The sequence below is a fragment of the Sinocyclocheilus anshuiensis genome, unplaced genomic scaffold, assembly GCF_001515605.1.
Source record: "Sinocyclocheilus anshuiensis isolate Anshui unplaced genomic scaffold, SAMN03320099.WGS_v1.1 scaffold961, whole genome shotgun sequence".
Classification (NCBI taxonomy): Eukaryota; Metazoa; Chordata; class Actinopteri; order Cypriniformes; family Cyprinidae; genus Sinocyclocheilus; species Sinocyclocheilus anshuiensis.
The window spans coordinates 1,728,527-1,741,385 of NW_015557049.1; the positions used below are offsets into that span (position 1 = coordinate 1,728,527).

The 12,859-nt window shown below is 35.4% G+C and overlaps 1 protein-coding gene across 1 annotated transcript in view; it reads left to right on the forward strand.

Annotated features, from left to right (window-relative positions):
- Positions 1–1,187: 1,187 nt before the first annotated feature.
- LOC107676372 (protocadherin-15-like) overlaps positions 1,188–12,859 on the forward strand; it is a gene marked incomplete at its 3' end in the record, with an annotated part of 105,729 nt that continues 94,057 nt past the window's right edge. Inside the window, exons 1-3 of the mRNA XM_016470893.1 lie at positions 1,188–1,227; positions 1,795–1,809; positions 2,023–2,088. Of these exons, the coding sequence (XP_016326379.1) occupies positions 1,188–1,227; positions 1,795–1,809; positions 2,023–2,088 (121 nt within the window). The remainder of the gene's footprint in view (positions 1,228–1,794; positions 1,810–2,022; positions 2,089–12,859) is intronic.

Below are 12,859 nucleotides of genomic sequence, written 5' to 3' on the forward strand. Positions count from 1 at the left end.
TGTAATTTTAGGTCAGTGTATGGAATTGCTATTCTGAGTTAAAAACAAAGTTATTCTGACTGACTTTACAAAAATTGCTTATGTATCGAATTGAAAGCCAGTCAATTGAATCGATTCGCTGTTGACTCAAATATTACACCCCTAGTTGATCAGGATAAAAGCCTGAGGCGATCAATATTTAATGGGAAGAAAATCTCCTGCTTCTCACCTGCCAGCTGGTGCTAGTTTCGTAAGAAGAGTTAGGCAACATACGGTAAAGGGGGAACCTTATCTGCTGTGTGTGTGTATATCCTTTGGCATCTCTTGCCCTCATGACTCAGTGTGTAAGGTGATTCATTTCAGACACTTACAGCTAATTGATGTGTGGGTGACATCTCTGATGTGTGTGTGTGTGTGTGTGTGTGTGAGGCTGCTGTGTCATGGTCTCTCAGTGAAACATGACTGCTACTGTACCAAGTTTGGTAACATTCAGAATTGCTCTCTTTCAGTTCAAGACACAGGATGCTGAACAGAAATGACAGAAAGAGGAATTTACTGAATTACAATTCAAAGAAACTTAATGTAGTCACAGAGACCAGAATTTGTGAGATTTCACACATTTTTGACAAAGTAATTTATCCATCATTTTGATTATTTATGCATATTAATTTCCTGATATTTGGAATGAGGTGTAATTCTGTACTGTACTTTAAGTACTGTGAAAGAAATTAAATACTGGCATGCAAATAGATTTAAATTTTTTAATAATTCAAATTAAATTATTTGCATATTTATCAGCATTATTTTATATACTTTTATTTAAATCATTTAATATTAATTAGATATATCATGCTAAAAAATAAAAATTATACACATTCGAATATTGCCTTTCATGCAGTGTGTAATGTAGCTGTATGTGAATGTAATAAATCTGCAAAGTTGTAAAGCCGAAAGTGCACGATAAATAAAGTCTCCCAAAAGAAAGAATCGACTCAGTCATTTGAATCCCACTTCTGTGACGGCTACACATCACAATGTAACACATCAGCATAATGCCCGTCTATGTTCTATGTTGGCCGGCCGCGAACAGCTTGACCCCACCCTCAAACACTGTAGCTTGTTCATGTCAAGAAGACGCTGTGTCCTACACTAAGTATGATAAATAATAGATGTTTATATTTTCTATAGAGCGTTCAAAATACGGAACAATGGCAATAGGTGTATCGTTTCCCACACACACTGTATGCGGTAGACCAATAACAACAGACTGGGCCATCTGACCAATCAGAGCAGAGTAGGCTCACGTTTCCCCACACACACTGTATGCGGTAGACCAATCACAACAGACTGGGCCATCTGACCAATCAGAGCAGAGTAGGCTCACGGAAAGGAGGGGTTTAGAGAGACTGAATCTTAGAACTGCTTCGCACAAATTGTTTGAGAATCGTTGGAAAATGAGGTGATATTAAATGCATATTTTGAGAAAATTAAAGTGTTTTTTGACCTTGTATGGATGTAAACCTATTGTAGGAGACTCTCAAAACAATATTAGGAACCATAGAAATGGCATAATAAGGGCACTTTAAAATTGAGGAAATGCATAATTGAATTTCTTTGAATTTCATTTCATTTTAATTCTGCTTGCTTATTTCTGAACTCTGTTTGCTGAAATTCAAGAATTGGATTGGAATTAAAAAGGCATTTTCAGTTGAATTCTGAATGGTGCTCTCTCTGGCTGTCTTTCTTCTCATATGTATCTTTCCTTCTCTCCTCTTCTTTTCTCTTCTCACTGCTGCTGACACTAACGTCCCTCAGACTGGCACTATGAGGGTAAGACCGCTTTCTGTCCTCTACCACACACATCATGAGATGCTTCTCACTTCTCTTTCTATGACTCCACGTATTCACCCAGTAAAATCACACTCCTGTATTCATCAAGTAGATGTAATCTCACGTGAGTCAGATATGAGTGATGTGTTGTGATGAACGTGGTGGCAGATTTGATTCTGACTGTATTTCTCTCTCTTTATGTTTCTGACACAGAGTGTAAGTTGTCACGGTCGGGTCCACCTGCCACTATAGTCACCATTGATGAGGAAAGTCCAAATGGTAAGTATCTCTGGCCTCCTCTCCTCATGATGAATCTGAAGCATGCTGATTCCTGTGAGCAGTCTGGTCTGCTATTGATTGAAGTTTGGCAGGTGGCTTGTTATAACGTTCATTTAATTTTCCATGGTGTAATTCAGGATTTCCCATCTGAGGTTCACAAAGCTCTTGGGGTTCATAGAGACTGAGATAGAAATGTCAATGTCAGATGAAATTAAATGAAATGTACACTACAGTTCAAAAGTTTGGGGTTGGTAAGATTTTTTAAATGTTTTTGAAAAAAGTCTTATGCTCACCAAGGCTGCATTTATTTGACCAAAAGTACAATAAAAACAGTAATATTGTGAAATATTAGGACAATTTAAAACAACTGTTTTCTATTTTAATATATTTTAAAATGTAATTTATTCCTGTGATGAAAAGCTGAATTTTCAGCATCATTACTCCAGGCTTCAGTGTAATGACTTGATTACTTTTATTTTATTTTAGGGAATTAATTACTATTAATTCAGTCAGGGTTTGAAAGGAATCGAATCTTGAAAATTCGATATCAACCTGATTAAAACTGATTTCAAATCTTATAGTATACACTTTAAATCAAGGGTCGTCCAGTGAGCCGGTGATTCTTAGTATATTTTAACAACTTGAATCTTTGTATTTCCCTGGCCACGGTCAATACAATTATTATAAGTAAGCTATTATAGTAATTATTATAAGTAAGCTACGAGCTAGGTAGCAAGGGATCTTTGGCAAGAGTCTTGACTTTGAGATATCACGACACCAGACAATAATTCTTTATAAATGAAACACGAATTTTATTGGCTATTCTGGATTACATTAAAGCTAAACTAAAGCACACATACATACACACACACATACATACATACAGATTATTAGAATGAGAGTTGACGAAGTTCTTATGAAGTTTCAAACTTCTAACACTCGTTTTCACGAGTGGTTTAAATTCACCTGAGAGAATTCACAAACAGAGAATTTTAGCTTCTGTTTACTGCTTCAAGTAGCTCTACACCAGTTCAGCAGAGATAAGATTTGGTTCGTTTACTTGCGTTCTGCTTGGTTGACAGCTGAAAAGCTGAGTTGTTCTCGTGGCTCCTGGCTGGCTGCTGAGGGAATCTCGGCGCTTTAGGATTGGTCGCTGAGATGACGTTTGGATGACGTCGTTTCGGGAAAGCCCTCGTTGCATTGGTTGTTTGCCTGATGACGGAAGAGGCTTCAACAGTCCTATGAAAAGTCTCTGTTTTAGCAAGGCTTTGTGTTCTGCAGAGTTACGAAGTTTCAAACGGAGTATTTGAGTTCTGGAGTCCCGCGATGTTACGGCAGGGAAGCGCTTGTAGCGCTGTTATTTTTCCGGATAAAAATAGACAAAATTCCTAATATTATCTTGGGTCATTATTTTCTCAGTCAAATCTTTTGTCAGCTTATTTTTCTCCACCAGATGTAATGACTTGATTATTTTTATTTTATTTTAGGGAATTAATTACTATTAATTCAGTCAGGGTTTGAAAGGAATCGAATCTTGAAAATTCGATATCAACCGTGATTCAGTGGCGTATCAGTGTCCTGTTCATGAAATCCCTACATCAGTGTCACATGATCCATCAGAAATCATCCTAATATACTGATTCACTGCTTAAGAAACTTTTCTCATTATCAGAGTTGGAAAATTTTGCAACAATTTTATTTATTTTTTTTACAATTTTGAGCAATTGAATTAATCCTTGCTGAATAAACATATAATACATTTTTTTTTTATTAATTAATAAAAACAATTAATGGTAGTGTATATTTTAATGTGTAATATATATGGTACATACAAAAAATGAGTCGTAATGGTCCTTGCTATCATTCCAGATATGAATGATACCCAAAATCCTTCAGAATATAGATGAGAAATGTGCTATTACTTTTCTAATGGATTTTCGTCTGAGAAATCATAAATCAGAAGAAAAAATGAACATCCACACTCCCAAACTCTTCACTAGTGATTATCCCGAGCTGTGATGTCAAATGCAGCAGACAGGTAACATTATAAGTACATTTCAAACTTTTCAGAGCTTTCCAAAAAGGAAATGGTATTGGTTAAACATCTACCAATGAATTATTTGCTATCTAAATGTTGCAAAAGATGTATTTTGTCAGAATTCACCGCTACTTTTAAATGGACCTCAATAGGGAAAGATACATGGTGAAATTACAAAATCTACCAGCAGGGGCTACCTATGCTAACTTGCTCAGTTGAATAAAAGGTTAGTATAAATGATCTAACGTGACTTAAAAGTGAATTTACAGATGTTCAGTTCAGTGTCAAACTTCCCTGACATCATGCTGCAAGCTCGATAGACAGTTACCTGTTGCTTTCTTGACTGAAAATGTGTGTATGTGTTTGTGTGTGTGTGTGTGGAGCCACAGATGGTGTTTTTGTGTTGGAGGCACGCTGGGGCCGTTTATCACATACAGTATCTGCGTGCAGGCGATGCTACACCTCGTCATGTGTTTATAAAGGAGCCACTCGCCTCTGTAGTGCTCAACTAAGCGTTTGACAACACTGTCTGTTTGTTGATGTGACAGGTGTTGGCTACTATGTGTGAGTTTACTGTCTGTTTCCTCCTTCCATCCTTTTTTTTTCTTCATTTCCCTTCTCTTTCTCTCTCTCCCTCCCTTCCCTCTGCCCATTCCGTGGGTTAAAGGGTTTGTTCAGCATCCGTGTGTTGACTCAGGAAAGTGCATCGAGGCAGAGGCCTGCTGGGAAGTGTAGTTGCCGTAACAGGGAGCAGTTAAATGGATATTTTGCTCGGTCTGTTTATGTGTTTAAATAATTAGTTTGTTTTTAGTTTCTCGCTCTAGCGGACTGTGATGAAACAAAACAGCCAAAGGGGCCCTCTGGGCCCTCTGGGCCACTTAAGTAAAACAGGAACAAGTGTATCAGTTGAGGCAGTGAAATAAAAAGCAAAAGAGACAGACACATTTACCTGTATGTTATTCAGGTGATGGTAATTCTGTTTCAGTTAATATTTTATTGCAGGCCTCCTCCAGTTTGACTAAAAAAAGATGTTTGCATCAGCTCTGATGTCTGGCAGTATTTCATTATGCACAAAGGCTCAACAGTAAGGATTCAGTGCGGATTTCTTCTTGCCCTGCCAATGTTGTCCAACACATTTTTTTAATGAATTTAACGGTTGTATTTTGTATGTTTTATTTTAAAATAATAACCTATGCTTATTATTTAATATCATATCTAATATTTATATTATTTATTATTATACATTTCACAAGTATACACTACTGTTCAAAAGTTTGGGGTCAGTAACATTTTTTTTTTTATGCAATTACTTTTTATTTAGCAAGGACACATTAAACTGATCAAAGTGACAGTAAAACTTTTAGATTGTTACAAAAAAAATCTATTTCATATAAATGCTGTTCTTTTGAACTTTCTATTCATCAAAGAATCCTGAAAAAAAAGTATCACACATTAAAAAAAAAAGCTGTTTTCAGCATAATAAGAAATTATTCTTGAGCACCAAATTAACATACCATCACAGGAATAAATTACACTTTAAAATAGATAAAAATAGATAACTTTTTTATTGTAATAATATTTCACAATATTACTGATTTTGCTGTATTTTTAATCAAATAATTTCAGCCTTTGTGAGCGTCAAATCTTACCACCTTAATTTTTTGTGCATTTAAAGCAGGTACATAAAAAAAACAGCTGCAACACAGAGGCCGATTGCATTTGAGTTGAACATTTTGTGTTGTGGTTTGAGTGAATAATGCCAAAAAGATGTCCATTTGCCAAAAAAGACCGGCAATTTTGTGATTCCTTGAAATATGTCTTAGAAGACAAAACCATGCCAAAGCTGTGCAGTGTGTGCTGAGCATAATGGAAGAGAAACACAAACTGCAGTGGTGTTGTTGTCTTGTTTTGGTAGTGGTAGCTTATTTTGGAAGGAACATGGAGCTGCTAGTAAAGGACTGACTACATGGGCGATGAGAGACAGAGAGAAATTGCCTGTGGGAGGAAAAAGGAAAAGAGTCAGTATGAGATTATATAAACACTTGACATTTTGGATCAATTCAAATGCACTGAGATCTCCGCAGTCTTGTGTTCTTCTGTATATGAGAGATACTTAAATAGATCCCGTATCAGAGACGATCCTCTTCATTAAAGGCCTCCGTATGTTTGGACTGATATCAGAGCACAATTGCTGTGGTAATACATTTGGCCTGAGCTTCTGGGTGTACTCTGATCCCAGCATCATAGACGATATATCAGGTCATCAAAAGTGACCTATTTTAAATATATCTCAAGGCATCTGAAATATTAGAGCCCATCTGACCCCAGGGTCCTTCAGAGCTCTGTGTGGCAAGGATTTTAGTTCGGGCTCAGCTCTTTGAAAAATATCAGAATCGTTTTACTGGCCAATTTAAGTTCAGATCAGGGTTTGACTATTATCAGTGGAAAAGCACACACATAATTTCCCTTCTGCTGGAGAAACACTTGGGACACAATAAAGCATGCATATAAACTACAGTATATACATTACTACTGCGTACACAGTTGACTTGAGATAGTCTGCAACAACACAGCAACACTCTAAAAACCATTCATGGTCATTCTGTGCAGTCATATGTCTCAATAACTGGGAAAAATATTGTTTTTTTTAAGTTAAAAATTATTAACTACATTAGATAGTTTTCACAATTAGCTTAACATTTTAAAAATTATTTTAAATAATTTTACTACTTTGGTTTGAGTTATTTTTGTGATATCCTTGGATGCTTTTTTTAATATATTTTTTCTTTCTCTAGTTAAATGTTTTTTGTTGTTTTTGTTGTTGTTTAAAAAAACATATTTTCTTTTGAATATTGTTTTAATTGATCGTGATATTTTAGGTATGTCACATGTCCTCAATATCCCTTTCCATCATATATTATGCCTTTAAAAAAGGAAAAGGCAGTTTCGATGTGACTTCATTCAACAGGAAGTGACATAATTTTGGAGGGAAATCAGCAGGACAAACACTAGTGAGTATTAGCAATGGATTTGATCAATTATTGAATGTTTTGTGACATTAGTTGTTTGTCCGAGTCTGAAATATTTTATTCTGTTTCACAAAACTGCTGAAATCAGTTTGATAATATCAAAAATAATAAACTGAGAGGAGTGTGTGTAAAGCTCCATGATGCATGTAGATGCTAGATACAGGAAGGGAAAATGTTTTTTTTTTTTTTTACTGTACTTAAATGAAAGAGGTGATGTTTAGCTTTTTGAGTTCAACAAGAACATTTTCTGTTGGACTTTTCACGAGTCTTTGATATTATCAGCTCATGTTAGTTGGATGTCTCTAGGAACTAGTCTATGCTGTTAATTACTAGCAGGAACCACTTTCCAATGTTGTATCCATACTTATGTGTGCGTATGTGTATATGCGTATGAGTATTTATTTAAATATGTATTTAATCATTTAAATAAATAATCATACTCATATATACATTATGAATAATTCCATGCAATGTAAATTTGTAATTACAATTTTAAACACGTCTTGGTTTTGTCTATCGGTATCGGGCCCGATACTGGTCTCCTGTACTCGTACTCGTACTCGTTAAAATGCCCCGATACCAAACGCCGATACCACACAGCATGTGATAAGCGCCATATTCAAACAAAGAAACACCAACAACAGAACAACAGACAGCAGAATGGAGTTAAGTATGTCTACTACGAAGTATATGTATGCAATGAATATAACGTTAAGCATTCAGTATTAACGTCTGTATAGCTGATGTGCGCGAGCTGATGAGCAAAGCACGCTGAGTGGATTGAGCGCGCGGCGGCACAGATGCGCGAGCTTGTCGAGTGAATATACCTTTCTCACAGACATCACTGGAAAGCTTGTAGTTCGGGCGGTTATGTCAAAAACAAGTAAGTAAAACAGTTACTTAACGGTAGGGAGAGAGAGAGAGATTAGTTTTAATCCAATCATTTGGATTAAAACTAAATCGTAAAAATAAAACCATTCATAGGGGCATTCACTATAAACATAATTCAAAGTGCTTTACATAAAAGGAATTAAAATAATCATTTAAAAATTATCATAAAAACTTTTAAAATAAACTAAAATTGATTTAAAATGAATTATTTATGTATATGATTATACATAAAATACAGTGCAATCAGTTGGGACGTAGCACAGTGCATTGAGCGATTTATAAATGAGTAAAAGTACTTTAAAATCAATCCTAAATGTTACTGGAAGCCAGTGTAAGGACCTCAGGACTGGTGTGATATGCTCAGATTTTCTGGTTCTAGTCAGAATTCTGGTAGCAGCGTTCTGGATGAGCTGCAGCTGTCTAATGTCTTCTTGGGAAGGCCGGTGAGGAGGCCATTACAATAGTCCACCCTGCTGGTGATAAAGGCATGAACAAGTTTCTCCAAGTCTTGACTGGAAACAAAACATCTAATTCTTGCAATGTTTTTGACATGATAGTATCCTGATTTAGTTACTGCTTTGACATGACTACTGAAATTAAGGTCTGTCTTCAGAATCACACCAAGATTCTTGACTTGATTTTTAGTTGTTTGACCCCTAGAGTCAAGGTATGCATTCACCTTGAGAACTTCATCTTTGTTTCCAAATGCAATGACTTCAGTTTTTTCCTTGTTTAACTGAAGAAAGTTCTGGCACATCCAACTGTTAATTTCATCAATGCATTGGCAGAGGGAGTCAATGGGGCTGTAGTCATTTGGAGATAAGGCTAGGTAAATCTGGGTATCATCAGCATAGTTTTTATAATATAATATAATATAATATAATATAATATAATATAATATAATATAATATAATATAATCATTTTAAATTTTGAATTTATTTTTTGGAATTTGCTGCAACCCCAATGAGAAGCTCTGTTATAGAGGATGCAGCAGGCAGTGTTGGGTTGGTAGTTTCTGTAGAGATATTGTGAAATAATGATGAAACATCGTCCTAGGAGACACTTGTGTTTAATATCAGGGTTTTGTGCGATATGGGACTACATCAAAGCTTCCTTCACATATGAAACCCGTTACAGTGCCATACAATCAACTTTTTCCAGTAAAGAAACCACACATATGCTATTTACACAGTGTATTGCTACTCACAGACTAGCACCAATAGGTGAAAACTCTCTGATGTATTTTGCTAGAAATTACCTTTTTGTCAGCTATGCCACAACTGTTATTTTGAAAGAGTACTGAGGCAAAGTTTGGTTGGAGGGGATTTTGAAGACGGTGGCCATCAAATTCAGTTGCAGATGTTAGTTAACATCACTTACAGCACCTTTAAGCCCAACAATTGCATTTGGACAACTGTTCTGTTTATATATTACTTTCAAGTGGAACAAAATGCTTTTAAATTTACACCAAAGGCCAGATCTTGACATAAAGTGAACTGTATTTGGATGGTTATTTCAATATATGGGAGTGGGATTTGGGTAGCAGGGTCAGTGTGTTTAAGCTTAGTATCTTAAAACATGCTCTATTTGACGAATATGTTTGTTCTGGAGCTCAGCATAAGCTCTGTCTATATATAGTGGTGAGGTGATACACTTAGCAAGTCTTGCTCATCCGCATTATTTGTTTGCATCAGCAGTGTTTCTAGTCCATATTTGCGTGTGTATGTCATCATTAATGTTATGAAAAGCATATGGACGAAAATGAAGTGCTGGAGAGTTTATGTTGTGTGGTGCTTAAAGAGTGTGTTATTTGATTAATTTGAAATCCAGCATCTTCTAGATTATTTTTGCTGCTCTTCTGCTGTTGTTTTTTATTATTCTTCCTCACTTTGAACAGCTATAATGTTTGATCCCTATGATGAACACTCACCAAACTTTGCATGCATGAAGAGTCTGTGGCTAATTGCATTTTGTGTAATTTTGGGATGGACGGGATGCATGGTTGCCTAGCAACTAGCAGTTAAATTAGCAATATTGAAAACATCAGCCACGTTACCACGTTTGAGCTGGAGACTTAAAATTTCACATGAGAGTTCCTTTCCTCACAGCGAATTTACCAGGCCCAGATGCTGTTAATTTCTGTCATTTTTTGGATGAAATATAATAGAGCTGTATCTTTATGAAGACTCTGGACAGAAACATTCATAACATAATTTTTTAGTTAGTCTATTTCGAGTGTAGCTTCGAGTTTATAGAATACATAATTACATATTTAAAAATCTTGGGGGAAATGTTTATTAATTTTTGCATTTTAGGACATATAAAATGTGATGAGGCCATGTGTCAAACATGTATTTTACTCTTTGAAGCATTGCATAATATCTTATTTTGCATGCTATTCTTTATTTCAATGGAATACGCTTGTATTCCATTCCAAACCCGGCCTGAATCTCTTTCTGGCTTTATGTCAGTCTCTCTGTCAGCACTGCTAATGGGAATAGATGGTGAATATTCGTTTAGCTTCATGTCTGTAAACTACAGACCTGCATTAGTATCCAAATGCTGTTTCTGGTTATTGTGACGCTGTGTGTGTCAGCTGGATATTCACTGGTGTTCACTGCTTCCTACACACTCATCAGGGGATATATGTAGTTCACTTCACTTGGCAAAATGTGTTTGTTTGGAATGCCTTGTATCAGTTATATATGCTCAGCCATATCACCCTGTAGCCCAAGACTGGTTACCCACTGAAGCTTAAATAGAAGCCTCTTTACAAAGCCATGGTTCTCAACTTTTTTATTTTTATTTTTTGACTTGAAGGCCCCCCATATTGGCTAAGTTATTACCTTCTTCTGTAATTGACAATGCTGCTTGTTTTTGAACCTTTTTATTAACAAGAACTAGGAGTGTTGATATATTAAATATATATGATTCATTCAAATATATATGACGTATTAAATATGTATGATATATATTAAATATATATCATTTTGTGATTCCACAAAAGATTCTGCTTTGGTATGTACTGTAAATGAACAATAAAGTATGTGTACATGAAATCATAATTGATCCTATTTATGATATTATAGTGATTCATTGGTGAACATTATTGCAATAATAAATGTCTTCTTAACCTTAAATCAAAATAATTTAATTTGCTTTACCTCTGAGATTACTGTCCATGACCGCTGCTCAAGTTATAGATAAAGTCAACCAATATGGCTATTTAGGTGTTGTTTTAAAAGCAGTCTCATTCAGTTCATCTCCATTCAGGTACTGTATGTAAATGCCCACTTTTCATGATCCAGTCGATTCTTGGTTGATAAAAGTGACAACCTAAACTTTTTTGGGGGGTTGAATATCATGTTTCATTTAGAAATGTTACATTGGAGAATTAATTCAAAAGGGTTTAAAAAGGCAATTCATTTGACTTGCCTTGACTTGATTTGAACACAAATCAGTAACAAATTTACGTTTACATGTATGTATTTGGCGGATGCTTTTAGTGACCTACGGTACATTGCATTCAATGTGCACATTTACATTTTATCAGTTGTTGTTGTTCCCTGGGATTCAAACCCATGACTTTGGTGCTGCTAGTGCCATGCAGTGGTGGACAGTAACGGATTAGTTTTAATTCGTTACTGTACTTAAGTACATTTTTCAAGTATCTGTACTTTACTGGAGTAGTTTTATTTTGAGTAACTTTTACTTTTACTTCACTACATTCCAAAGCATAAGATTGTACTTTTTACTTCACTACATTTCATAAAACATATCGTTACTCCTTATAATATATCACGTGCTCTGACACGCAGAAGCGGTGTCTGATTCAAGAACGAACTGATTCTTTTCAATTAACCTTTTAAATCGGTTCGCAAATCGCACCAAACGATCAATTCACGATTTAGAATTAACCGATTGCAGCTGTTCTCGAGTCGACAACTCACTGATTCAAATGAACCGTTTAGTGCGAGTCTCCAGTGAACTGAATTCACAAGTAAGAATCGGTAGATCTTGTGATGCTGGTAAAAGTAAGTTACTAATTTCGAATTTTAGGATTAATTATTGTAACTGAGCTTTAAAACACTTTTTTCTTATTGGTGAAAATCAGATGGTCAAATCTGTTTTCTCTCAGGTACATTGCAGTGTAAGCTTCATAGTGAACATTACTACATCACTCTCGTCAATGTAGTCCATATCAACAACAAAAATACATCTTGACTCCATATAGTGGTTATTTTGGGAAAATCCCAGGTATTTTGAGCAGTAGGATTATAAAAAATATGTGCTAATATAAAATTTAATTAAGTAGCCTATATAAAATTGCAAAATAAATCTTATCTATCAGTACTTTTTTACTTAAGTACATAAAAAATCGAGTACTTTTGTACTTTCACTCGAGTAAAATTGAAAAAGGAGTACTTTTACTGGAGTAATATTTTATTATATGTATCTGTACTTTTACTCAAGTACTTGATTTGTGTACTTCGTCCACCACTGGTGCCATGCTGTACTGTTTGAGGAAAGCAGCGAATTACTAATCATGATTGGCTCTTATGGTCTGTTTGTGTGCCATTTAGTTATTAATGCTAAAGTTCTCTAATTTACTTGCTAACTTCTGTGTCTACTTTTTAGTGGTCTTGTGCATTCAGTGGGTTTTTAAGCTCAAAGTGAAGTTTTAAAGCACAACACTTTTACAGCCACTTTTTCTAAGAGGCTGTCTAAATCTCTCCTGTTTCTGTGTGTGTGTGTGTGTGTGTGTGTGTGTGTGTGTGTGTGTGTGTGTGTGTGTGTGTGTTTGTGTGTTTT